Below are 25,940 nucleotides of genomic sequence, written 5' to 3'. Positions count from 1 at the left end.
ATCTTTCCATGGGGCCGGATTCAGAGGACCTGAATCAGAGGCTTGTGACCTGAGCTGAGGTAGGCTCTTGAGCAGGGAAGCTTCCTCTGACTCCCGCGCAGAATAGATGGAGGGGAGGATGAGACGGGAAATAGGGCAGAACACCACAGAAGACCTGGCGATTGTAATCCAGGTGTGAGGCGATGGTGTCCATCAGCAATATTGTACAAAGAAAAGAACACTGTCTAACACAGTTAGACCCCTGGGTTCTTGCCCTGGTCCATGCCTTCCTAGCCATGGAATTCTGGGTAATCATTTAGCAACTCGGTCTATTTCCACATGAGTAAGACAGTGACAATCTGCCTGTCTTTCCCACCTCACAGAGTTGTTAGGAGACCGAATGAAATAATAAATAATACCACAGTCTAGAAAACTCTCCAAAGCATAGTTAGTCCAAGGGTCAGACAGGACTTTGGGGGGTGTTGGATAGAACAGATGAAGAAGGCATTTAAGGTGACATGGAGAAAGGGGAAAGAAGGTGATGGGGTGTTGGAGGGGCCAGCATCAGTATTCGTCCAAACCCCTCAGCATTTCTCTTCCTTCTCCAGGGTCACACAGCTCTTTGCATAGGTCATCATATTTGATACAGAGGTGCTGTTACTATAACTCATTTTTCAGATGAGGAAACACACACACACACACTCATACATTCATTCTCTCTCTCTCTCTCTCTCTCTCTCTCTCTCTCTCAGGGTGGCTATCTGTTGGGAGGCTGAGGCTTTGGGGCTAGAGGCAGAGGGAGGCTGAGACCAGCCCCAAAGGGCTGTTAGACTGTCCCCTGGCATGCTGGTGAGGGGCTGGCCTTGGATGCTTGAGTAACTTTTGTGTGGATGAGTGCCAATCCCTGGAAAACCATTTGTAATTCTCTGCTGAGACTTTCCGAATACCCTAATACAGAGCTGGAGTGTACCTTAACCCGTCTCCCTTGGGTGGCCCTGGCTCTGAATGGAAGAGCAGAGGCTAGAGAACAGTGGCCTGCAGGAAAGAAGTAACATTGGGCAGCTGTCATGCCTGTGTGTCTGCCTCCAAAGAGAGGAGCCCCTGGCTCAAGGTGTAATGAAAAGGATCAGAGAGTTCTTAGTGGTTCTTGGTTCTCACTTGAGCCCTGTAAAGTTGCCTTGAGAGACTTCACGGCTCTGGCCCTGTCCATATTGCACGGTTTCTCCAGGCCATGGGACACTCTGAATGCTTCCTTCAGCGCGCCCTGAGAAGGCTGGCCACTAGCAGGCCTCATTGGCAGGTGAAGCTCTATACAGACCTCTTGCTTGAAGCTGCATCCCTGTGAAAAGGTTAATCCAATATTTATTCTTATGTTGCCCTGGCTTCACAGGGCTCGTTAGTCTCTTTGGGGGGAACCAAGATGGACCCCGGTAGGGACGGTTTGCCTTGTCAGATGCATGTGTGGTAGAGGTGGGCCGGGGGCAGTGTGGATGGGGACCATTCCCAAAGGCAGTGGGGGAGGACAAGGCCAGAGAGTTGGGGGCAGGCACAGGCGGGCCTGGCCTTCTAAGACCTCGGAGACTACAGGTGTGTTTTCTTTGGAACCAAATTGGAATTCCTGCCCATTTCCCCTCTTAACTAAATAATCAATTACTCCAGTTAGACAGTAGAGTTGACTAAGAAGGAATTTGAATTGAATTGTCTAGTAGGGTTAGAGTGAGGTTAGGCTGTATCTAAGCCTTTCATGTCCTTAAATATCTCAGTCTTTCTTGTCGCGAGCAGAAGCAGGCTAATTTCATTGACCGGGAAGTTCAGTAAAACTCTCCCTGATCTCCCACTTGGTGGGCATGTGCAGGTTGCAGAAAGGCAGGGCCTCACCTGAGAAATGGTCCTTGTGGTCGGTGCCCAGGCCTCCCTTCATGTTCCTGCTGACGCTTCTCTGCCAGTTTCTCCTTGCTGGGGCCAGAATTGGACCAGATTATTTCAGGTCGGCTTCCTTGGCCCTCCCAGACAGAAGAGTCACATAGACGAAAGCTCTCTGCCTGCAGCTCCGACAGCTGGGCCTGTGGCTGTGTTCTCAGAGGCGCTAGATGTCAGTGCCAACAGATCCCTGAAATGGTGGCAGCAGGAGGAGACCCCCTGTGGGCAGGCAAGGGTGTGGTGCTGCTTGCCTGCTGGCCAAGTCAGAAGGTGAGCCTGGCAGCCCCGTGTGTCCGTTCTGGACCTTCGGAAAAGGACGTGATAGCCGTATGTGTTAGGAACTGAACGGATTGCAATTCACTTGTGTGGGTGGGAAGTTTGCCAGAGTTGTTCTTCAAGGTGGAGTATTTCTGTGATTCATTTGCAATCAGACTTTCAGCCTGTGCCTCCCTGTGGCAGTTAACACTTCGGCAGATTACTTAGGATGCTTGCTTAATTTCAGTCAGTAAGCATTTATTAAGCACTTGCTGTGTGCCAAGCTCAGTGCTAGTGGCTGAGGAGATAAAAACAAAAAGTAAAATCAATTCCTCCTCACGAGAAGCTACATGGAAGTAGGGGAAAGAGCCAGCATGTATACTATATATATTTATGTGCAAGCACATACCCACATGCCCACACACACAGACACACACACCCACGATAGAAAGAGAATAATACAAATAGATAAAATCTGCCAAATATAAGGTAATTTGAGAGGGCAAGCCACTAGCACAAAGGTGGGGGACCTGCCACCTCGAGGTCACATGTGACCTTCTAGTTTCTTGGGTGCGGCCTTTTGACTGAGTCCAAATTTTATGGAACAAATCCTTTTACTAAGGGGATTTATTCTGTGAAGGTTGGATGCAGTGCAAGGGCCGCACTTGAGGGCCACAAGTGGCCTCAAGGCTGCAGGTTCCCCACCCCTATGAAGCCTTTTTTCATCTCAGATGCTAGGCTAGCATCTGAGATGAAAAGCTTCACACAGAAGGTATTGCTGGAGCTGGGTCTTGAAGGAAGAGGAGTGTTCTCAGAGTCAGACTTGAGGGAATGCCTTCCTGGCATGGGGCATGGCTGGTGCAAAGGCCCTGAGATGGGAGATGGCTGCTTAGGTATCTTTCCAGAGCCACTCCTAGTGTAGCAAGGACCTAACCTTGGTCACTGAGGAAGAAGAGGGCATGAATGGCGTCATGAGGAGGCCACTGGGGCTTGGTCTGTGATGGGGTGGTTCCCTCATTCCTTCAAAGGCCAGCCTAAGCTGCCCACCTGAACTGCCCCTCCTCCTGGTCACAGAGCTCTAGAACATGCATCATCTCCTTTTACCTACAGAACAGGTTACCCTGCGCATGTTACTATTCCTAATGTTATTATTTTGGGGAAAACTGAGGCTTAGAAGTTAAAGAGCCTCTTTAGAGAAATCGACAAAATCAATAAGCTTGAAATACGGTGCTCAGCTTCTGGAAGACCTGAGTTCACATCCAGCCTCAGATACTTACCAGCTATGACTTGGGCAAGTCACTTAACCTTTCTCTGCCTCAGTTTCCTCATCTGTAAGACAGGAATAGTAACAGCCCCTACCGGACGAGGTTATTGTGAAGACCAAACGAGATAATAATTGTAAAGCTCTTTGCGCAGTGCTTGGCATATAGTAGGCATTATATAAATGCTAGCTATTATTGTTGTTGTTATTGTTGTTAGCATGCAGGCGCAAGAGTATTGCAGAGATAGGAGAAGTCACCCCTCCCAGCTTCTCTGAGTGTTAGATGTTTTGGGTGTGTTGATCAGTTTTACTGAATTTTTTTTACCTTTTCTTCTTCTCTAAAAAAAAAAAATCCTTTGTTATAAGGAATGGCAACCAAGGAGGAGAAGGGACACAAGGGAAATCTAGGCAATATAGAAATAAAAGTTATCAATAAAAGTCTGTTCTTTAAACTGTCATGAGTCATACCAAAGAGAAAAGTGCTGGAGGTCTTTTTGCACCCTCAGACCTTAAAACCTCACACAAAGTCATGTTTTCACTTTTTTGGGCTCATTTTCTTCATCTGTAAAATCAAAGTGTTGGACTCTGATCTCTCAGATCCCATTTAGCCAGCTCTGAATCTGTGCTCTTGTGATAGCCCTGGTACAGACAGAGAGAGAGAGAGAGGGAGGGAGGGAGGGAGAGAGAAAGAGAGGGAGAGGGGGGGGGAAAGAGAGAGAGAGACAAATAAAGGGGGGGGCTAGACAGAGAAGAGGAGGGAAAGAAAGAGAGAAGGGGAGGGAAAGAGAGAGAAGGGAGGGAGAGAAAGAGACAGAGAGAGGAGAGGGAAAGAGAGAGAACTAGGTTTAGAAATGTTCTGGATCCACCCTGAGGTTCATTCATTGTGTGTGACAAGATAGAATTAAAAAGGAGACTTGTATCCATATCTCTCACCACGTACCTTAGTGAATTCCAGCTGAACGACTTAAACTATTAACTATTAAACTATTTTCCAAAATAATTATTAAGGGGGCAGCTAGGTGGCACAGTGGATAGAGCACGGGCCCCGGAGTCAGGAGGACCTGAGTTTAAATCCATCATCAGACACATAACATGCACTAGCTGTGTAATCCTGGGCAAGTCTTTTAAACCCATTGCCTAGCAAAAACAAACAAAAAAAATATTAAAAAGATGGGAAAAAGCAATAAAATATCTCATCTGGGGAAGGGGAATTAATTTTTTTATTCAGTAAATAGAATTATTAGAGACAATAGATGTGTTTGACCTTATGAAAATAAAACATTTCTGTGCAACAGAAAACAATATTAAAAGAAAAATAATATATTGAAAAACAACTTAGGGCAGACGTGGCAGATAGAAACATGACGTCTCAGATATGTAAGAAACTGACAAAGTCCTCGGGTCGTTCTAAGTCTACAGTGATAAATAGTGGGAGCTGGGAGCCAACAGTTCTGAAAAGAAGAAACGTGAATTGTTTGTGGTCACTTGAGGAAATGTCTGGGTCCTAGGAACAGTGCCCCATAAAAGCAGCCTGGGCAGGTGCCACCTTCCATCTGTCACATGGGCCCAGCCAACCAACCAAGTGCCAGGCAGAGTGGGAAGGGTTAAGCCTCTCCATGTTTACTGGTGAAATTGCAAACTTGCAAAATCCTTTTGGAGGTCAGCCCGGAAGCATAGGGTAAAAGTGACAAAAAAAAAATCATGTCCTTTCAGTAATGACTCAGACATTTATTAGCTATATTATCTGAACAAGTCGCTTAATCTCTGGATCTCAGTTTTCCCATCTCTAAAATGGGGATAATAAGAGGTGATGGTGTGAGAGGAATTAACATATTAAAGTGTTTTGCAGACTTCAAAGAGCTGTGTATAAATGATAACTATTATTGTTATTGTTTTATTATTGTTACTATTATTTTGGAGAATATACCCTGAAGGTGTTATAAAAAACAAAAAGCTGTCTGTGAGGATTTTCATAACATCAATTGAAAACACGTGGGTACACTCACACACACACACACACACACACACACACTCTCTCTCCCTCTCCACATTCACACTCATACACACGTGCTCACATTTGCTCCTTACACACACATTACACACGCTCACACTCATACACATCTGCTCACATTCCCCCCGCTCCCCCATGCACACACCACACACATCACCCCCTAATGTCCATCAGTAGAGGAATGGTTGAATGGAAGTGTGGTGAAGTCTTAGTGTTCTATGAGATATGCAAAGAAACCTGCAAAGACCTTAATGAAACATGATATCAGGAATTGCGGAGACCCAGAATGACACGGGAACTGTGCCAGTTCAAGAGATCGTTTCTGTCATTTTGGTCATTTCTGACGATGTCCCACAGTGGTCCCTGAATGCACCACCCTGACAGGGCTTAGTGATATTAGACACAAACCCTAACCCAGACGGAAGTTCTAGGAGGAAAAGGGAACACAATGAACAGAGAATCTTGGTTACTCTTCATTGGCAGGTGAGTTTAAGGGTAAATAGTTCTGAGCAAGTTTTGTTGGTTCTGTTGATATTGTCAGTGTTGAGCTTTTAATCACTTTTTTTTAAAGGATGGGGTCGACCTGAGCGTGTCGGTAGAATGTGAGGGAAGATTGGGGAGAGATTGGAGACGCTGAGTGAGTGAAGAAGTTAGTGATGGGGTGAGCTCCTGGAGGAGATGGGGTGGAAGTAGAGGGGTCCTCTTTGTGGAGGAGAGGAGGGGTATGGGCAGACCAGGACAGGATTGGAGGGCATCTGCTGAGAGGGGATGGGGCAGGCCTTGTAGACTTGAGAAGGGGATTTTGAACCGGCTTCTCTGTGAAGGATGATGTAATTCTATAGTATTATATTTGGAAACTGTAATCCTATAAGGTATCCAAATCCAGGAAGAGTCGGAGTTCTTCAGCAGTGCCACTAGAGAACATGAATTTGTTGCGGTCTCAGCTGCCACAGTGCTCTGAATCCTCATGTCGAGTTGATGATTGGCAGGTCATGAACGGCAAAGGGGTCGGGGTGAGGACAGCAGATAGAGCAGTTGAGGGGCTAGAGGTCATAGGGAAGATGAAGAACAGGCTTAGGGAGAGATGAAAGGACACGAAAGCAGAAGGGGACTTGAGAAGCAGGAAGAAGCCCAGTTATGGGTGCTGTTGAGAGCAGAGGTGTGGCTCTCCTTGTAGGTGGCTGAGGAGAATGGAGGCGGGAGTTGTGGGAGGTGAGGTTGGACCTGGAGGCTGGGCTGTTTGAAGGGATGCCGAACCTGCAGGCCCCACGTTTGAGGGCAAAGAGTGGGTCAGTGCTTCTGTTGCCAAGTGAGCCCTCTTCCTGTTTATGAAAGCGTTGGTGGATTGGAGAATCTGCGTTCTTCATCTTTTAAGATGTCTGTAGTTAAAACCAGCAAGAGGTCTCGGGTTGTTTGGCGGCCAGTCCTGATTCATAGCCCAGGATATTTCCTGGATTCCGTTTGCAAAGTCTCAGGCTTTCCCTCAGTTCACTCAAAGGCTCCTGTAGAAATGCGCCCCTCTCCTTTGGTTGTGTCCCAGTGTGTGTTGTACCCACCCCCAAGCCTGAAGTGATTCTTCAGCCTCTCTCCCTTTGACAGGTAACTTCTGCTGGTCCCTGCCTTGTTCACCCTCTCTCCTTCCCACAAGGTCCCTGGATTCCCCTCAGTCACCAGGAGTGTCTTTTATAAAGTCAGCCTTCAGTCTATAAACATTTATTGAAGGAGGGAGAGAGGTCAGAGGTGTGGATGGAATTATTTCTAGGCTTCTTTGAGGGGTGGGGTCCAAGAGTGCATGCTTCTACTCCTGCCTCATCCCCAACAAACAAACACATTTTTCTTAGTTAATTATTGAACTCCTGGCTGAATTTAGTTTCTTGGGCAGGTTCAAAAGAATAGTGCTTTAGGAAGTACATTTGATCATATTTCGCATCCAGATGGCTGCTGAGAGCTAGGGAATCCAGAGTCGTAGACATGGGGGGGTTCCTTTTGGGGCGCAGGCAGCCGGCCCCTGGCCCTCCACTGTCCCCCCCACTCCCCATAGGAATAGGTTTGAACCAGGGCTCTTTAGAGGTTAGAGGTTGTCAAAGGCTCTTACCTTCCCTGATTCCACAGGCCTCAGAGGTTGACCCCAAACTCTGAACTGCCGTGTAAGGTAATGCTTCCTTCTTAGAAGGAAGGAATAAAAACCACCAGTAACTTGGTTCTCAAGAACCACTCATGGGTCTGAGGCAGGGTCCTTTCCTTGGGCCCTTTGGTCCCCTGCTCATTTCCTCTAAGAGCTTGCCCACTTTCCCATTCTCCCCCTCTTGAATTCTCTGCATTCTTTGGGTTTGGAATAGTTTGTTGTTTTTCTTTCTCTAAGTAACAGATCCTTTTAACTTGAAGGACTTGGGGTGCATGAGAGAGTAGGAAGGGAGGGCGCCTTGGAGTCTCATACTGGCTCTGTACCTGGGAGGTGGCCTTTCTTGATTGAGAGAGCCAGATTTCAGGGCATTAAGAGATTCCCTACCGGATTAGGTAACCTTGAACTGCTGATGACCTCAGCTCTGGGCAGAGGTAGGGACGAGCTACAAATGCCTGGTTCTGTACCTGGCGCACCTCGCCATCTTGGCTCCCTCCATGGGTTTGTTTTTCTCTTTGTCTGGCGGCCGACAGCCGGGCTGTTCCTTTTCCTTTCTTTCTTTTTGTTTTTTTGAACTATTACTATGAGCTCAGCAATAGGGGGACAGCCAGTTCTCCTGAGAAAGGCTGGGATTAGGGCTGAGAGTGTTTCAACTTTGGGCCGCTGCTTCAGACACTGAACTTGGCTTACACATGCATCTTTGGGCTGTGGGCAGAGCCAGCCTTAGGATGAGGGAATTTGGTTCTAACAGCCTATATTTAGTCCTTGCAAAACTTGCACAGGTAAGTAACTAGAAAGTAATTTGGGAAGTGACTCAACTTGAGAGCTCCCAAAGGCTTGTGGGCCAGGGAGGTCATCAGCTTATCCTGTCCGTTTATCAGCCAGTAGGTACAATGGAAAGATCCCTGGGCCTGAAAACTGAAGTCAAGGGGTGCAGATGCCCATCCCGTCCCTCCTTGTGTGACCTCGGACAAGTCACTCCTGGGCATCAGTTTTCTTTCTATAAAGTGAAGAAACTTGGACTAGATTAGACCTCAGAGGTGTCTTCTAGCTTCAGAGCTGTGATCCTATACAATTCTCTCTAAATGGGCATCTGGAAAGCCAGCAGACAGAGCAGAGAACTGGGGGAGCCCGCACACCACTCTATTGAAGGACATTTGCAGTCTCAAACAACCAGGCTACATATGTTGAGGCAAAGAACACAGTTGTCTGTCCTCTTAGCGCTTCCCTGTTTTGTGAGATACCTTTATCCTGCCCGTGGGGTTTCCGAGTTGGCCCTACGCCAGCTGGTGCGCCCAGCCCCCGTGAAGCGACGCTGTGTGTCGTGATGGCGGCAGCAGAGTGGCTTCCCAGACGGCCCCATGTAAGAAGGAAAAGCTCTGCTTTCGGACATAGACTGCTGTAGCTTAGGCCTGGCTCTTAGTGGAGCCCGGGAGGCAGAGACCAAACTGGCATTTGGGAGTCCAAGGGCAGCAGGAACAGAGGGATTATTGGAACACTTGACAGAAATCGCTGTTAGAGTCATCCGATAAAAGTAGTTTCTATTCCTCCGTATAATAATTCCATATAAAAGAAATACAGAAGGTTGATCATACAGTGTCTTTGTCCCAGTTCTGTCTACTTAGCAACTCCGTATTGAGATGGTTTTGGTCACAGTGGCATGTTTTACTTTGCCCGTTCTGCACCTGTCTCAGCACAAGACGGAAGAGTGGGAGAGGGCAGAGCGACCGTCTCAGGGATAGCTCAGCCAGAGCCAGTAGTAAGAACGCCATTAACTTCTTTCTTTTTTTTAAATACATTTTTATTGATGTCTTTTTGCCGACATTCCAACCAAACCAGAGTAAAATGTAGTTGGGAAATGCTGAACAAAATTAATAAAAATATAGCACAACATAAAGAATGTTAATTTGTGGTTTTCTAAGTCCATATGCCCCAAGCAGGGATCCATTTCTACTTGTCTGACACTATTGTTTTACATTACCAGAATTTCTTCCCCTCCCAGTCGTCCCTTCTTGCCTTCCCAAAAAGCCATTCCACGTAGCACGTAGTGTTTTTAAATACAGAAAAAGAGTGAGAAAAATCAGCAAAGTTGATCATTACATCTCAGTGTATCTCATTCGTGGCCCTCCCACCTCTGCCAGGGAGTGGGGTGGGGTGGGTGGGGGTATCTTCTCTCATCTCTTTGTTCAAGCCATACGTGATCTTTGTAACTTTGCAACACTCTTTTCTGATGGTTTTGTGGTTACATTTTCCTTTAACGTTGTCGTAGTTATGTATTGCTGTCCTGTCTGCTTAATTCACTCTATATCTGTTCATATTAATATTTCTGTGGTTATATATTGCTGTTCTATCTCTGCTTAATTCACTCTATATCTGTTCATATTAATATTTCTGTGGTTATATATTGCTGTTCTATCTCTGCTTAATTCACTCTATATCTGTTCATATTAATATTTCTGTGGTTCTCTGTATTCCTTGTTTTTGCCATTTCTTATACCATAATAGTATTTCGTTGCATTCATGTGCCGTAGTTTGTTTAGGCATTCCCCACATGATGGGTACCTACTCTGTGTCCAGTTCTTTGCTAATACAAAAAGTGCTGCTATGTGCATGTTATCAATGACCTCCTTGGAGTATGTGCTTAGCAGTGGAATCCATATGGACATTTTAGTCACTGTATTTGCATAGTTCCAGATTGCTTTCCAAAATGATTGTGTCAATTCACAGCTCCACTAACAATGCACTGGTGTCCGTCAACATTGACTGTTCTTGTCTTTTATCATTTTTGCTAATTTGCAGGATGTGAGGTGAAACCTTAGGTTTCTTTAAATTTGCCTTTCCCTTATTAGTGATTTGGAGCATTCTTTTGTATGGTTATTAATAGTTTGCAGCTAGGTGGCAGTGGATAGAGTACAGGGCCTGCAATCAGGAAGACTCACATTCATGAATTCAGTCTGACTTCAGACACTTATTATCTGTGTGATCCTGAGCAAGTCACTTCACCCTGTTTGCCTTAGTTTCCTCATCTGTCAAATGAGCTGGAGAAGGAAATGGTGAACCACTCCAGTATCTGCCAAAAAAAACCCCAAATGGGGTCAGGAAGAGTCATACACGATTGAAAAACAACTAAACAACAATGGTTAAACAGTTCTGTTTTTTGAGAACTCTTCATATCCTTTGACCACTTATCTGTAGGGGAATGGCTTTTGTTGTCATATATATCTATTATCTGTCTATCTTTTATATATAAGCACATATGTGTGTGTGTATGTATTTATGTATGTATATATGTATCTGTATATATCTTGGAGACCAAACTGTTATCAGGGAAATTTGATACGAAGATTTTTTCCCCCATTTGAACCCCTATATTTGGTACCTTAATTTTGTTTGTGCAGAAGCTTTTTTAGTTTCTTGTAATCAAATCTATTTATCTTTTCTAAGTGCCTCTGTCCCATATTTGATTAAAAATCAGTCTCCTCTACCCAGGAAAGTTAGATAATCTGTTTCTCTCCGGATTTCTTTGTGGTATAGTCTTTAATATTAAAGTCACGTATCCATTTAGATAATCAGTTGTGGAATGTGGTGTAAGGGGTCGGGCAAAGTCCGTGCTTTCCAGTCCTTCAGCCATTTTTATCAAGTGAGGAGTCCTTTCCTCAGTAATTTGTGTTTTCTGGGTTATTGAGTTCCATTGTTTCTGATTCAACTTTGTTTACTCTGTTCCTCTGGTCTGCTTCTCACTTTGTTAACCTCCACCAAATGGTTTTGATGATTGCTGCTGTATGAGGTAGTTTGAGGTCTGATTCTATAGACAATTGTTATATCCCTACATGTGTGTTTTCTACCAATAGAGATGCTAAACTTTGATGTCTCTGTTGTTTTTGAAAAACATCGATAAAAAAAGTCTTTTAAAACTCTGCTCTGTCTTGCAAGCCAGGCTCACACCTCCCCACCTCCCCACCCCTCAGGAGGTATATTCAAGAGAAACTGGTTCTCTGGAGGGAGATGGGGGAGTGGTGAGAAACAGATCAAAACAGAGTGGGGTTTACTGGGTCCCTCACTAATAATTCTGGGCTCAGCATAAGGGAGGCTCCTGACAAGGATGCCTGACACTTCTGTTCTGAGCAGCGGTAATGGACAGGAGGTATATGGGGGGTGTCCCCACTCTGTGTATACAACGTCACAGCTGCTGAAACAAAGGCTTCTCCTAAGCAGGTTGAGGCCCTGCGGGGGGGGGGGGGGCGGTTTTCCATTCCCTGTTAATTTGTCGTTTTGTCTGGTGAAAGGGAGGGAGTGGGGTTTGATTTGCATTACTTAATGAAGGGAGATGGGATTCACTCAGGCAAACCTGGGTAGCCAGGCTTACAGTCTCTCTTGGTCCCACCTGGACGCATCTCAGGGAGAGCCTGTCCCAAACAGAGCTTCTTATCAGACCCTCCCTTAAACTTCCCCACTGTCCTTCCAGTTATCTAGCCTGGCAACTCAGGTGTTATACCCAACTCTTCACTCGCCTTCACCCCATTTCTCAAGTCTTGTTATTTCTCCCTCCACAGTGTCTCTCGTTGTCCTTCACACAGCCACCGCTGTGGTTTAGGGTGAGTGGCTCAGCTGAGGGGAGGCCTACGGGCACCCTGAGAGGGAGACGGAAGGCAGCATATGCCAGGCAAGTCCTTCACCACCACCGTCCCATCGGAACTTGATGGAGACAGCCCAGGACCCCGAATCCAAGAGCCTTGGGAATAGCAGTGTGCCCCAGACCATCAGCCCTATTTCTAGCCCCTGCAGCCATCATTGAGGCAGGAAATCATTGTGGAGAAGGAACCCGCCTTCTTGTTGACCAGTTGTTACCCACAGGTGATAGGCAGAGGAGGCCTGGAGTGGTAGCACCTCCTACACCACTGGTCCTACCTCTGGCCCTCTTCAGTTATTTGGAGAGGCTGGTGGAAAAGCAGCCAGCTATCTCTGCCATCTTCCAGCCAAGGGGCAGACAAGCCAGCTTGGCTGAAGCAGGGGTACCTTGTGTTAGAAGTGGTAGGAGGTAACTCAAAGCACCCCTTCTGCCCTCAGACCCTGAGGGAGACAGCCCAGAACCCTGACCCCGGGAGCCTTGGGCATCATAATGCTTCCAGTCCAGTGACAGCCTGGAGAGATTCAGCCGGCTAATGCTCCTGCCAGGGCTCCAGCCACAGCTACTGAAGACCCAGAAGAGAAAGTCCTGGGCACTGTAAAAAGCCAGGAATTGATAGGATTTTATCAGTGGAAATAACATGAAAGAAGAGGCCTCCGCTTTGCCATTCACTGCCCCCTACAGATCTATGTGTTGTTGGGCAGGCTATGTGTTGTATCCTCCGTGAGAACCTGAGCTTGTGGAGAGCAGAGAGCATCTTTTCTGTTTGTGCACCCCCAGAGGTGAGCACAGTGCTTTGCACATGGTAAGCACTCAAGAGGTACTTGGTTCATCATTGTAGTAACTCCTGATTGCTCTCCCAGCTTCAAGGCTCTTCTCTCTCCAGCCTGTCCTCCACACGCTGCTACCATGATTTTTTCTAAAGCATAGGGCTCACTGTTCCATCCCTACTCAGTAAAGCCCAGTGGCTTCCTCCTAAAGCCTTTCACAACCTGGCTCCAACTTGTCTTTCCAAACTCACGACATATGACTCCTGTGGCCAGCCAAACCAGCCTTGCTGTTTGTCCCATGTGCTCCTGTCTCAGCACCTCATCCCCCATCCCTGTAATAAACTCTTACCTCACAGCCTCTTCCCATCAGTGAGAAGGCCCAGAGCAGAACCCCGGCTGGGAGCACATGGTCCTGCCATAACCAACATTCCACCTCTGAAAGAAAGCTTCATTCCTGGAGTGACACCTGGAGAGGGAGCTTTGCCAGTAGAAAGCAAGCCCTGGACAGGATTAAACAAAAGCACGTGCCCTAGGGAAAGGTAGACCCAGAGCTCTGCCAGCCGCATCAGTTCCAAAAGGGAAAAGTGGCTTCCGACAGAAGGAGGGGAGCTGATGGTGACAAGGGAACAGACCTTTAGGCTGGGCGTAGACTGGACTGACTTCCATCTCTGGAAATGAGTGTGAGCTTCACGGTAACAGTGTGGGACTGTGAGCCACGGAGACTGCTGTGAGCCACAGAAGCAAAGGAGCAGCCCCAGGGCCAGTTTAATTACCTCAGCCCCAGGTGAACTGACCTGGTACCTAGCTGTGGCCCTTTGGGCAAAAAGGATCTAAAAACGGCTCTAGGATTTTAGTGGAGACCTCCTGGGACCCCTGGGTAACAGCAGTCCCTGTGCTAGTATAAAGCAGTTCTCGAGAATGCTCCCTGGGGTCCCGAGTTCAAAGCTTGGCAAGGTCTTTGACTTTCCCTCTCTCTTCACCTCTCTTATCTGCTCAGTCCCTCTGTTCCTCTCCTCCCTGGTCTTAGTCTCTCATCAGGAGCCGCCTGCCTTTGGCCGTAGCTTTCTAGTGAGTGTTTCCTCCTGCCCTCTTCTTCCTGCAGACTTTGAGCTTCATCTTAGAGAATCGCAGTTCCAGAGCGAGCAGGGACCCTCAAGGTCCTACTCCCTTATGTTACACGTGGAAAAATGAAAGCCGCGTAGAGAAGGGACTTGCCTAAAGTAAGTGACAGAGCCAGCATTTGAACTCAGGCCCTTGCCTCCAGATCCAGCTTTCGTCTCCGCTGGCGCACAAATCTGGTTCTCTCACTGTTCTGCTCAACCCCTTCAGTGGTTCCCGTTGCCCCTTCCACGATCCATCAGGAACAGCCCTGCTTTTGCAGCCATCCCTTAGGACTTCCCTTTTGTGCCGAAGGCACCCACGCCCTCCCCCACCCCTCGTGACTGTCTTTCCATTCCCCAGGCCTGCAGTCTCACCACCCTGTTCACCTGTTCATCATCCAGCCTTCGTTTATTTTTTTCGGATTCACTTCACTTTTATTATGAACAGATACAATCTCAGATCAGGCAAATGACTTCAGAGTCAATATTAATGGAAATGATTCTTCGCAGGTCACAGATACTACAATCCAAAATAAAGGGAAAAAATTCCCATCCCAGGAAAAGGTATCCTGCTCATGTTTCCATAGCAACAGAATTGCTGAACTCTCCAGCTTGACCTTCCCGGCACGCTGAGCCCAGGCCCTCCATCTGTACCCCGAGCCAGGCTCCTCAGCTGAGGGGTTCCAAGGCATCACCCATCCTTTCAATCTGAATTCAGCTGCCTCCCCCCCTTGCCTCCCCTTTCCGGTGGACTTCGGTGTCATTTTTGGTTGTAGCTCCTTGATTTCTTCCCCTGTTCGCCTAAGTCACGAGGATAGGCACCTTTCCTCTCTCCTGTTCCCCACCCCCACCCCAGTGCCAGACAAAGGTGTTTAATAAATATTTACTCAGTCAAATTGAATTTCTTAGTGTCTGCATCAAGGCTCTCCAGCCTAGACTGCAATCCCGACGTGCTCTGAGGTGGTGTCTGACCCTGCTTGGTGCTAATGGCGGGTCAGACGTTTAGTAAACTTTGTGCCAGCTCTTGGAGCGCCTCCAAACGGCCCCTGGCAGATCCTGGCCCCGTCTCCATCAGTCATTGTTGACTGACCCGTTTCTCCCTTGTCAGTTCAGCGCATGAGCGGGTAATGCAGGTAACGGTTGCCTTTGGTTGATGAAGGCAGTACTTTGTTTTTGTCCCAAAGGTCTCTGATGAGGACAGATTTCCGTTTGTTTTCAGTTCATCTCTCTGAGCTTCTCAGGTGGGTATAGCAAGTCAGGATGGTCTCCGACGGAGCATGAGCCACATGGCCCAGACATACCAGAACCTTCCAGTAGTTGGGGGACTGACTTGCTTTTTTTCGGCTTTACTGAAGACACACTCCAAACCTTTCTTTGTTTTTTTCCTTCTCCAGTAGCTCCTTCCCAGGCCTCCCTGTGACTGTTCCCGCCAGTGTTCCCAACAGCACCTCTGTGAGTGCCCCTGCCAGCGTCCCCAGCGTGCCTGTGCAGATGCCAAAGCCAAGCAAAGTCCAGCAGGCCCTCACAGGTATGGTTTTAGGGTGTGCCGGCTCCTTTTGATTGGGGAGGGCCGGATGAGCCTTGCCTTGACCTTTGGAATTTCTGATGAAATCCAAAAGCCTTCTAAGAGCATTTGAACTATTCTTCATTATGGTATGGCCTCTGGGGGCCCCTCAGCCTGCATGTTATTGCTCCTGGGTGATCTTCCACCAGTCAGATCAAGGGTTGGCTTTTTTCTTCCTTCCTGAGGGTCTTATTGTGGCCAGAAGGGCTTTCATACTGGGAGCTGGGGGTCCCGCCCTTTACCTCTGGCCACCTGTGCTGCCACCGTAGGATAAAGTGGGATAAACCCCCGCATCTTCATGTGACTTAGGTCTGCTCTATTGGGTCCGAGCTTTGGAAAAAATCAGCAGTGGTGAGATGAGGTGACATTGCTGTAACACCATGCAAAAGCCCAGGTGTGGGTGGAGCCGTGTTCTCCACAAACATTTTCCCTTCTTTTCATCATAAGGACTTAACTGATGAATTGCATGTTATGTGCCAGTGCATCCAGCAGGCATCATGGAGCCCAACAAGGGGCTTGTAATTAGGAGGCAGTGTGTTCTAAAGTGGTGCCACGGGGGCATCCTGAGGGCTCTGGACCCATCATGGCGGGTATTGGGAGCTGTAGGAGAGCCTGGGGGAGCCTCTGAGGCCCAGGGTTTCTTTTCTTTTCTAGGGTTCAGCTTTCTAGTCATCTGATGTTCCCGGGTGATGTCTATCGGGAGGAGGCTGAGGGAGGTCTGATCTAAACCCCCTGAAGCCTTGTCCCCAGCCCGGAAGAACCCAGTGTTCTTTGTCATTGGCGCTGTTTTGTGATTCACAAACCTGGGCCCATTTCTGAAGCTACAGCAAAAAGAAAAGATTTCCCTGTGATTGATTGCTGAGATAGGGAATCCCCCTAGCATGCTTCTCCTGGTAGCCCCTAATTAGTCTGTCTTTGTAGCCTCTGTTGTTTTCTGCACATCTTTGCAAAATACCTACTGTATGCAGGAAAGCTGTGTGTGGGATTGAGAGGTCTGATGCCTCCCCTGCCCTCTAGGAGTTTGCCATCTAGTGGAGGGAGGTGAGGCTGGCAGACCAGCTGCAGTATATCTCCTCCAAATGGTCTAGGGGTGCTGGGAACCCCAAAATTCAAGGGCAAAAGGCACGGGTCCTGCCTCAAGCCTTCTTTCAGAGACAAGGTTTATTGTTTCTCCAAATAGAAATGACATTGACCTCTTTTATAAGAGAAAAAGATTTTGTGGGAAGATTTCAGTGGGATGTAGGAGTGGCCAGTAAGCTGGGGTGACCCCAAGTAACAGTGGAGGGGTCTGGATGGGATTAAGGAGGGGAAGTGGCCTGGGGCAATCGGAGGTAAGACAAAGGACTGGGCTAGGTTAGAGGTAACAGAATTGGAGATTGGGGCAGGGTCAAAGCCTAAATGCTTAGAATTATACTGGGATGAGCCTCCAGCAAAGGCTAGGGCCGGTAGGAAAGTTCAGGGGAAGTTGAAAGTGTGTGTGGGGGGTGTTCCCAGGGCCCATACCCCATCAGTGAAATGGCTGCTGGCTATGTGAGGCTTCTTGTGGAGGTGAGATTTGAACTGGCCTGGAAGGGTGCTCAACTGGTGAGGGGGTATTCTGTGCAGTGGAAGAAATGATGGGAACAAAGGTACAGAGTAGGAAAAGGTGAGGGTAGAGTCAGAGGACAGTAAATAGGCCAGTCTGGCTAAAGTAGGGGGCTGGTGAAGCTGATTAAGGGACTTTACAAAGGGCAACATGGGCTCAGAATCCACCCCCCCTCCCCAGTTCCTTTTTAAGGAAAATACTGCCAGTGCCAAGGGAAAAAATGAGAGGTGGTGTGCTATTGTATTGGGAGCTGGGTTCAAGTTAAATTTCCCCCCTGGCTTGTGACTCTGGGCAAGTCCCTTAACCAGCCACTGTGCTCCAGACACATCTCTCTAAGGCTGCCATGCCTTTCTGCATTGGTCAAGGAAGTTGCCTCTCTGGGAGTTCCATCACCAGTGAAATCACAGAGGTCTTCTCTAAAAAGACACTCATTGAATGCCCTTTCAGCGCAAATGATTTGGTAAAGAAAGTATGAGACTTGACCTTGGACAAAGATTCTTAACTGTCTACTGCTCATAATGACCCACCCCTCAGAGACCTCCTTGTCTGGCTGGAGAGCCAGATTCAAATCTCGCTTCTGATGCTTTCCGGATGTGTGAGCTTCCTATAAATGGAAGAGTAGACGCTATTTCCCCTTCCCAGATTCCTTTGAGATTTGCATCATTATAATGCCTTGCCAGTGCACCAGACAGTGACACCCCATACCAAGCCCCAGGATTGGGTGACCAAGCAGTCAGAGCTGGGTCAGGAAGGAGATCCAGTCCCGCCATCCCTGTGATAGCCCTTGCTAAAGTTTCTTTCCAGTACAAGCACACCTACCCTTCTCAGTCCCACACAAGTCTTTGGAGTCTCCCTCATGCTTCATCTGTACACGTTTGTTAGTGCCTACTAATGTGGAATATGTGAGCCAACTGGAAGGCATTTTAGACCCTCAAGGCTGACATTGTCATCTTTCTATCATGTCCTAAAAATAACAGTTTTCTTATGGTTCTTTGCTCCTGAGTCTCCCCAGAAACATGTTTTTCCCTCATTCCCCAAGGCTTTCTGGAGCGTTTATTCTGTACCCTTCACTGGCTCTGCTGTGTTGGCTACAGACCACAGTCTCTGCCCACTGGGCATTTAGACCTTCCCAACCATCCTCTTGTGCCTTGTGGGTCAGTCCATAGTGGGTGCTCAGTAGATTGGGTTGAGAAACCAAGACACAGAGCTCACACAAGGCAGTCAGTGTGGTGGATTGTAGGACCAGACCGTCCTTAGATCAGAGGAGAGGTCACTGGGGGCAGGGGTGCCCCTCTGAGAGAAGAGCCCACATGTAGATAGCTTCTCAAGGTTTACAGGCAGACAGTACATGCTCTGTAGGGATTTGGACAGGTAGAGAATTGGGAGGAGCACGGCTCGAGTTCCCTCACTGTCCTTGTTAGTCAGTCATTTTTCAGTTGTGTCTGACTCTTTATGACCCCATTTGGGGTTTTCTTGGCAAAGGTACTAGAGTGATTTGCCATTTCCTTCCCCAGCTCATTTGACAGATGAGGAAACTGAGGCAAATAGGGCTAAGTGACTTGCCCAGGGTCACACAGCTAGTAAGGTCTGAGGCCTGATATGAATTTTCCTGACTCCAGGTGTGGCACGCTGCGCACTATGGCGCCACCTAGCAGCCCGTTGTCCTTACTCTACAGTAAGCTTTCTGAGTTTGGGAGAGCTCTTGTGAAGGAAGCCTGTGTCTGAGTTGTATCTGTTAAGAAAAAAATAGAAGTTTGTGACCAATTTTGCCATATCAGGGATTGTTGAGAATTTCATTGAAAAGGTGATCCAGAAACAGGCACGCTTAACTGAGCCCTAGACTTGAATTGTTTGAGCAGGGGAGTGGCGCAGTCTGACCATAGGAAGATGCTTTTGGCAGCTGTGGAAGTGGGGAGAGCCGGGGAGCTGGGTGACCAGCTGGGTTCTTTGGCTTTTTCCATAATCCAAGATGAGTGGGGGGTCTTTGGATGAAGAGAAGGGGGCCAGATTTACAAAGTACATTTGAAGTAGAGTCAAGGGGGGGGGGGGGAATCAGGTTTTTCAGACCTCCACGGGAGGGTGGTAGAAATAGAGAAGCTTGGAAGAGGCCTGGGGTTGAGGGAAAGAATTAATCAGTTCACAAATGGGGGGGGGGGGCATCCACTTATTTAGTAATCCCCAAATTTGGTTTCTGTGATTTCGGATACTTGAAAACTGTTGATCTTTTATCCCCTGTGCTGTGGCCTAATTTTAGGCTTCTGACCCCAGCCAGCCTCTTTGACTCTTTCCTGTGCTACTCAGTCTGCCTCAGTGAGAGCTTTCTTCATTCATTGAATCAGCGGTTGTCTAGGGACCCAGGTCTTGGGTCACACCAACCCATGGCTGTCTCCATTTTCTTTTTGAAAGAGGGAAAGGATGGATGGCACAGGTGCAAAATTCTATTTCTACACATTTAACCCAGGATCAACAGAAGGTTGGGCCTGTAAGAATTAGTGCTTTGATATGAGCTTAATACACCAGCAGCTCTCTGGTGACCCAGGAGTGATAGGAAAGGGAGAATGCCCATTAATCCACAGGCCTCTTTGGGCGCCCTCCCCTTCGCAGATGCAATTGTTCAGAGTTATTGGAGGGTGTGAAGTACTTGGTGGAATGGGGAGGCGCAGTTACTCTGAACAAACTTCCCTAGGTCCCTTAATGTTTTGATGCCTCATGTTTGTGTCAGGCTCTGGGAGCTTCGATCTTCCTGTAGAAAGTCACCATACCTAGTTTGTTTGCACTAGCAGTGGCCAGGGGTATGTGTGGAAGAGCTGAATGTGGTTGGGGGTGTCGGGAAGCCTCAGGTAAGACAGTCCTGACTTCTCCAATTAGCCCTGTCCTGCCCCAGCTAGGGTCACTGTAGCTACTGCTTCTAACATGTCTCCTTTCTGTCGTCTGTCTGACTGTCCTGTTTTCAGTGAAGCCTGCCACCAGTCAGCTGCAGAAGCTTCTCTGACGACGCTTAGCCCAGGCCCAGCCCGGGCAGTGACAGGAGTGCTTCTGCCTCGGGGCTGCGGCCTCAGTTGCACACTGAGCACTAGATGAGGATGGGCCTCAGATGATCTGATAGCTGTCAGACGGTGTCCCTGGGAACCCTGGAGACACGTCCACTCTCCCCAGCCTTCAGCTCTGTTCACCTGGAATGCTTGTGGGCTGCGCTGGGCATCTCGGCCCCAGGCCTGTTGGGTAGTTTGGGTTTTGGTTCCCGGATGTCTTTGACTTGGCTTTGACTTGGATTTGATTTGGGGTTTTTGGACTTGTTTCACTTTTTACTTGCTTAATTGATTCCTTTTATTGTTTCTCCCCCATTCCTCCCTGTCTGCATGTTTGACTTCACCCCCCTACCCCCACCCCGTATAGGCATGACGAGTATTCTGATGTCAGCCATCGGACTCCCTGTGTGTCTTACCCGTGCACCACAGCCTGCCAGCCCTCCTGCCTCCTGTATGCCCACTAAAAATCACAGCTCAGTCAAGAGACTGAGGAAAATGTCCATGAAAGGTAGTTGCTGTTCACGATGCTCTCTGGTCTCCTCCTGTCTTTGCTTACGCAGTGTTCTTCTCTCATTTCCACGCAGCCTCTTGTGCCCTCCCTTTCTCCACTTCCTTGGGTTTAGCAGCGAGAGGCCCGTGGTCTCTCCCCTGTGTTGTCGGCAGTTAGGGCACCGATGTCAGCTGCCGTATTGTACTGTGATGCCCCTAGTTTCAGAGCTTTTTCTTGGGAAGTTTGGATAGTGAGGCCTTACTGTTTTCACAGGCCATAGTGACCATTTAGGCAACGGAACAGATCCCTTGAGCTGGGTGATCTTGCCCTGTTTAGAGGTAAGTATGCCCCTCTTGCTTTGTGTAATGTGTCTTTGATTAAGGTGGAAGTTTCTATGGGGAATGTGAACAAGGACACCTGAACTAAGACTCCTTTCCTGTTCACCCCGCGGCACAAGAGATGGCACCAGGCAGGCGCATGTCCGTCCTGCGTTGTTGACACGAACAATTGTCACTCACATCTGTTTAGCACTTGAGGGCAGTGCCCGTGGAATGAGGTGTTCAACCAGACTTTCCTAGAGACATCTTGCCTTAAATTTGAGAGCCGTTCTCAAGTACCCCGTGGCTCCCTGGAAAGAAACAGTCCAGAGGCAGCCAGTGCCAGCCCCACCATCCAACGACCTTAGCCAAGCTTCCTGTCTCTGGGCCTGGGTTCTGCCTCTGTAGAATGCAGGGGCTGGACTAGGTGCCCTGAAGTCCCTTCTCACCCTGGATCTCCGATCTTAAGTGTGTCTGCCACTGTTCTTTGGAAGGTAAAATTGATAGAGATGATGATAATTGTAAGAACAGTAACTGGCACATAGGACCCTGCAAAGTTTTTAGGGTGCTATAAATAGAGTACCCATTTAGAGATGAAACTGAGGCGCAGAGGTGAAGTGACTTGCCCAGGCTCACACAGCTAGGAACTGTCAGGCAGGATTTGAACCCAGGTCTTTGCGACCCCAAGTCTAATGTACTAGCCGTAAAGTCTTAGACCTCATGTTCGCGCTGTCATTTTTCCATAGGAAAAAACCCAACATTGTTAAGCAGTCGACTGTAAGGGTGACTTGCTGACCTGGAGCTGCCCTTTGGACGCGGAATCCCGTTGGTATAGCATGCCAGCAGTTTCCCGTTGTGTTTGGGTTCGCCATAGAAGAGTTCTGCCCTAGGTGGCAGCTGACTGACCTTCCGGGGAGCCTCAGCCAAAAGGCAGCTGAGAAACTTGACCTTCTGCAACCTGAATTCGCTTGGCTAGTGAGCCTCACCTGTCTCCCAGGAGGACTCGTTCTGTCCTGGGACCCAGTGGACTTAGAGCAGTCTGGATGGTTCTGAGATGAGCTGGGGAGACAAGCGTTCAGAGTGGTGGGCCAGGTAACCTCTGAATGCAGGCTAGTCCTGGCCCAAGGCCTCTGGGCCACTGGGGCGTCCTGCTGGTCTTTCAGAATTAATCTGATCGAAGAACTGAGCCCAACTCCCACCTTCTGCCCTCTCTTTTTCCTGGTCTCTCCCACTGCTAGTGCCATCCCTCTCAGTTACCTTCTTTTTACATACAGTTATGTATCTTAGGTATACAGTTTTTGCATATTGTCTCCCCTGTTAGAATGAACTCCTTGAGGGCACGGAAGATGGTATGTGCCCTTCTTTATATCCCCAGAGCTTAACACAGTGCCTGAAAAGTGCTTAATAAATGCTTTTTTACTAAACCCTGCAAGCTCTGGTTCACACAGACTGAGGTTCAGTCTTGGTGGTGGTCCTAAAATATCCATATGTCTGCTACTCCCTAGAAGATACTCAAGGAAAATAGTGTATCTTATGTATCGTTTGTATTTAGATTGCCATTAACGAAGGCAGCGACAGGGCTTCCAGCCCTTTCCTGTACAAGCACATAAGGTAGGTAGCAAATGCATACGGGCGTGTGGGACAGCCTTTGTTTCACTCCACAGAAAATGCAGAAGGCAGAGATGATTCACAGGAGCCCATAAACAGGTGCAGAGAATGTGTAAAATACTTCCTGTAGTGAAGCAATTGATACAATTATCCCACTTCTCCATCAGAGAAAAACTCTGCACTTCAGAGCTTTGAATGGGGAAAGAGTGCTGTGTACCGGAGGCACGGTCTGGCCGTTGGAGTCACCGTCAGCTGGAAGGAGCCTCCGAAACCACTCAGCGTGCATGTGGACGCTCCCCTCCAGTTCCCCAGTTTTCTTCATTAAAATCCTGGATTCAGAGTACACCTTTTACCCCTAACAACATGTCCTTGAGCTACTCACCTCTCTGGGCCTCAGTTTCCTCATCAGCTTTTTGGCTGAGGACAAAGACTCCTACCCCCATAGAGAGCATCTGTCCGACCTTGTGCTTTCCACCATTTTACAGACCTTGCTGGGAGGTTGGATCCGGCCCAGAATGGAGTGGATCTTACAAGAGGCCCTCGCCCGGAGTTGTCTCCCAGCCCACCCCCTCTTCCCTTCAGTTGTTCTGAGAAGAGCAGCTGGGGCAGGAGAGTAGCATTGGCATCCTCAGCTCCAGCCTCGAGTGCCGGACTGCGGCTCTCAGGACTGCCAGGGATGTTTGTGCGGCAGCGCAGAGTGTCAGCCCCCAGGCTGCGTGGGGCTCTGGAGCCTCGTTCTTCTGGCTTACTTTGGTGCATTGGTCTTCTGTCGGAGATACTGGCTTTGGGGCAGTTAGCCCCCAAATTAAGGCTAATGAGTGCTCAGCATCATCCATTTATAATTGACTAGATTATAGTAAAGAACCAGCTGAGGGACAGTGGGCAAAGTGCAGGCTTTGTAGTTGGAGGGATCTGAGACACCTTGGACAAGTCACATAGCATATCTAGGTCTCAGTGTCCTGCCTCTAAGAGGAGGCTGGGCCAAGCCCACAATGCCATCAAATGAATGAAATTAATTAAGTTGTCTCCCAGATGGCCTAGTCATTGTTGACTTTATCCTATAGCAGGGAGTCGGGTGAGCCTGCCTTGGCATCTCCCCTCACCTAATGAGGTGAAGGCCCTGGGGTTCCCCGTTAATCTAGGAGCAGATCTCCCAGACTTCCATTCCCCCAAGTATTTTTTAAAATGCCATTTTTAAGAACCTGAGTTAAAAAAAAAATGCCGTTTTTATAGCTCTTTCGATATCTACACTCCCCATATATCCCTCCCTGTCACAGAGAATTCTCTCTTATAACAAAGAATGAGAAAAAAAAAACATGAAAGTAACCAATACATTAACAGAATCCCAAATGTGCAGTTTTCCCCCCATGATTACCTCTTTTTGCTAAGGAGGGAGGGAAGAACATTCCCAGAGCTCTCTTGGGGCCAAACATGGTCATAATTCCACAGAATTCAGTTTTGTTTCCTTTTCCCAATAGTTATTTCTTTAGAGTCTGCTCTAGATACCAGAGATACAGAGACCAAAATTAAGGGATCTGCCTTCTGGGAGCTTCCATTCCACTGGTACTCCTTGAAACCTTGTTTCCTCACTGCCTAGGATGAAAAGAAGTCTCATACTAGGGAGTATACATAATGGTGACTTTTCGAGATGCCATTGTCGATGGGGCAGAGCCAAGGTTGTTGTCTGGTAACTGATTCCAGGAAGGTTGCCTTCTTCCCTGTTTGCTCAGCCTAGGAAGTCTGCTGAGTGATCATGGTGGAAGGCTTCTTCTGATTCCCTTTAGGGACCCAAGAACCTGGAAGACTTTGTTTTTCAAAATACATATTCCCTACGGCGGGAAATCCACCTCCCCCGAGATAGAGAAAAGTGTACGTTAGGAAGATTGCTTTTTGTCTGTGAGGGAGATTCAGGATCTATATTCTTGACTCTTCCCACCCACCTCCACCAGTGGCTTCTCCCCAGGAGCTGCCCTGCATTGGGGGAGGGGTCTCAGCTGCCTAGGTCAGTGTAGATGTCTAGCCGGGGAGTTAGAGGTTCTGAATTCAAAATGAGGGGAATTACTCACCTCTTAGGGCCACACTTTCCTCATTGGGTAAATGAGGGGTTTGGATTAGAGGACCCCAAGTCCCCTCTAACTCTAAATCTACGGTCCTAGTATTCACTCCCTCTATTTTTTTTTTTTTGCTTAGGCAGTTGGGATTAAGTGACTTGCCCAGAGTCACACAGCTAGTAAGTGTCAAGTATTTGGTCTGAGGCTGGATTTGAACTCAGGTCCTCCTGACTTCGGGGCCGGTGCTCTATCCGCTGCACCACCTAGCTGCCCCCTCACTCCCTCTTTTAAAACTTAGCTTTGCAGCCATTTTATGAATACCTGTGTACCAGTCCATTCTTGGATTCAATTGCAATTCTGTTTCATTAAAATGTAAAGCCTCTTAGGGTTTCTTTTGGCTTCCGTTCCTCCGATCTGAGCTCTGGAATCATCTCCTGGTGGGGTCTCATTTCTGCGCTTTGCTCTGTCTTCAGGCCCTCAGGCTTTCCTGTTTCCCTCTGGCACCTCAGCTTCTGGACAGAGGGGCAATCGAGCCTTACTCTTCCTACCCTAATGACCCACTTTCCAGTTCACTCATTTATTCTCTAGTCAGTTTCTTTTAACTTTTTTAAATTTTATTTTCAATTAACACACATTTATTTTCTTACTCCCCAACTGAAAAAAATAAATCCTTGTAACAAATGTGCAAAGTTTGCCAAACCAGTTCCCAGACTGACCATGACCAAGAATCGATGTCTTGTTCTGCACGCCGAGCCCAGCCCCTCAGCGAGGGGAGGCAGTAGCATGTTTCCTGGCTCGTGCGATGGAATTGTGGTTGAGCATTTCATTGATCGGCATTCTGAAGGCTTCTGAGTTTCTTGTTCGTCCCAGTAATAAAGGCCTATATAAAGACTTATACCTCACTCTGCAGAGGTCTCTCCTGTCCATCCTTTTACTAACACATCACGAGAACCCCAAGAGATAGGGTTGGCCATGGGCCCCGTTTGGGTGGGTCTGAAACAAAGGCTGGAGAGCGGGGTCAGGCTCTCTCCCAGGTAGCGTTTGTTTGCAGTCACCCGCCCCTGCTTTGTTCCGGATGCTGCATGGTAGGAAGGCCGTCGATGACCTGCTGCGTAGCCGTAGCAGAGCAATGGCCAGGATGGGGAAGAGGCTCACTGGAAGGAGAGGCAGGGAGAAGCTCTGGATCTGTGTCGGGGAAAGAGTGCCCTATGGAAGAGGGGTTAGGTTTGCGCTGCTTGACCCCAGGGGACT

At 48.2% G+C, this 25,940-nt stretch overlaps 1 protein-coding gene across 5 annotated transcripts in view; it reads left to right on the top strand.

The window, feature by feature from the left end:
* DTX2 (deltex E3 ubiquitin ligase 2) overlaps window positions 1-25,940 on the top strand; it is a 49,747-nt gene that overhangs the window by 17,875 nt on the left and 5,932 nt on the right. For 3 of the 5 annotated variants that reach the window (XM_027861559.1, XM_027861560.1, XM_027861561.1), the window contains exons 4-5: window positions 15,440-15,573; window positions 20,591-20,731. In XM_027861559.1, coding sequence (XP_027717360.1) covers window positions 15,440-15,573; window positions 20,591-20,731 — 275 coding nt within the window. The remainder of the gene's footprint in view (window positions 1-15,439; window positions 15,574-20,590; window positions 20,732-25,940) is intronic. The other 2 variants (XM_027861562.1, XM_027861563.1) reach the window with 2 other exon arrangements.

Source organism: Vombatus ursinus, unplaced genomic scaffold, assembly GCF_900497805.2.
Source record: "Vombatus ursinus unplaced genomic scaffold, bare-nosed wombat genome assembly UNPS02014768.1, whole genome shotgun sequence".
Classification (NCBI taxonomy): Eukaryota; Metazoa; Chordata; class Mammalia; order Diprotodontia; family Vombatidae; genus Vombatus; species Vombatus ursinus.
Note: the sequence above shows the minus strand (reverse complement) of the source record. Positions and strands in the feature narration are given on the sequence as shown.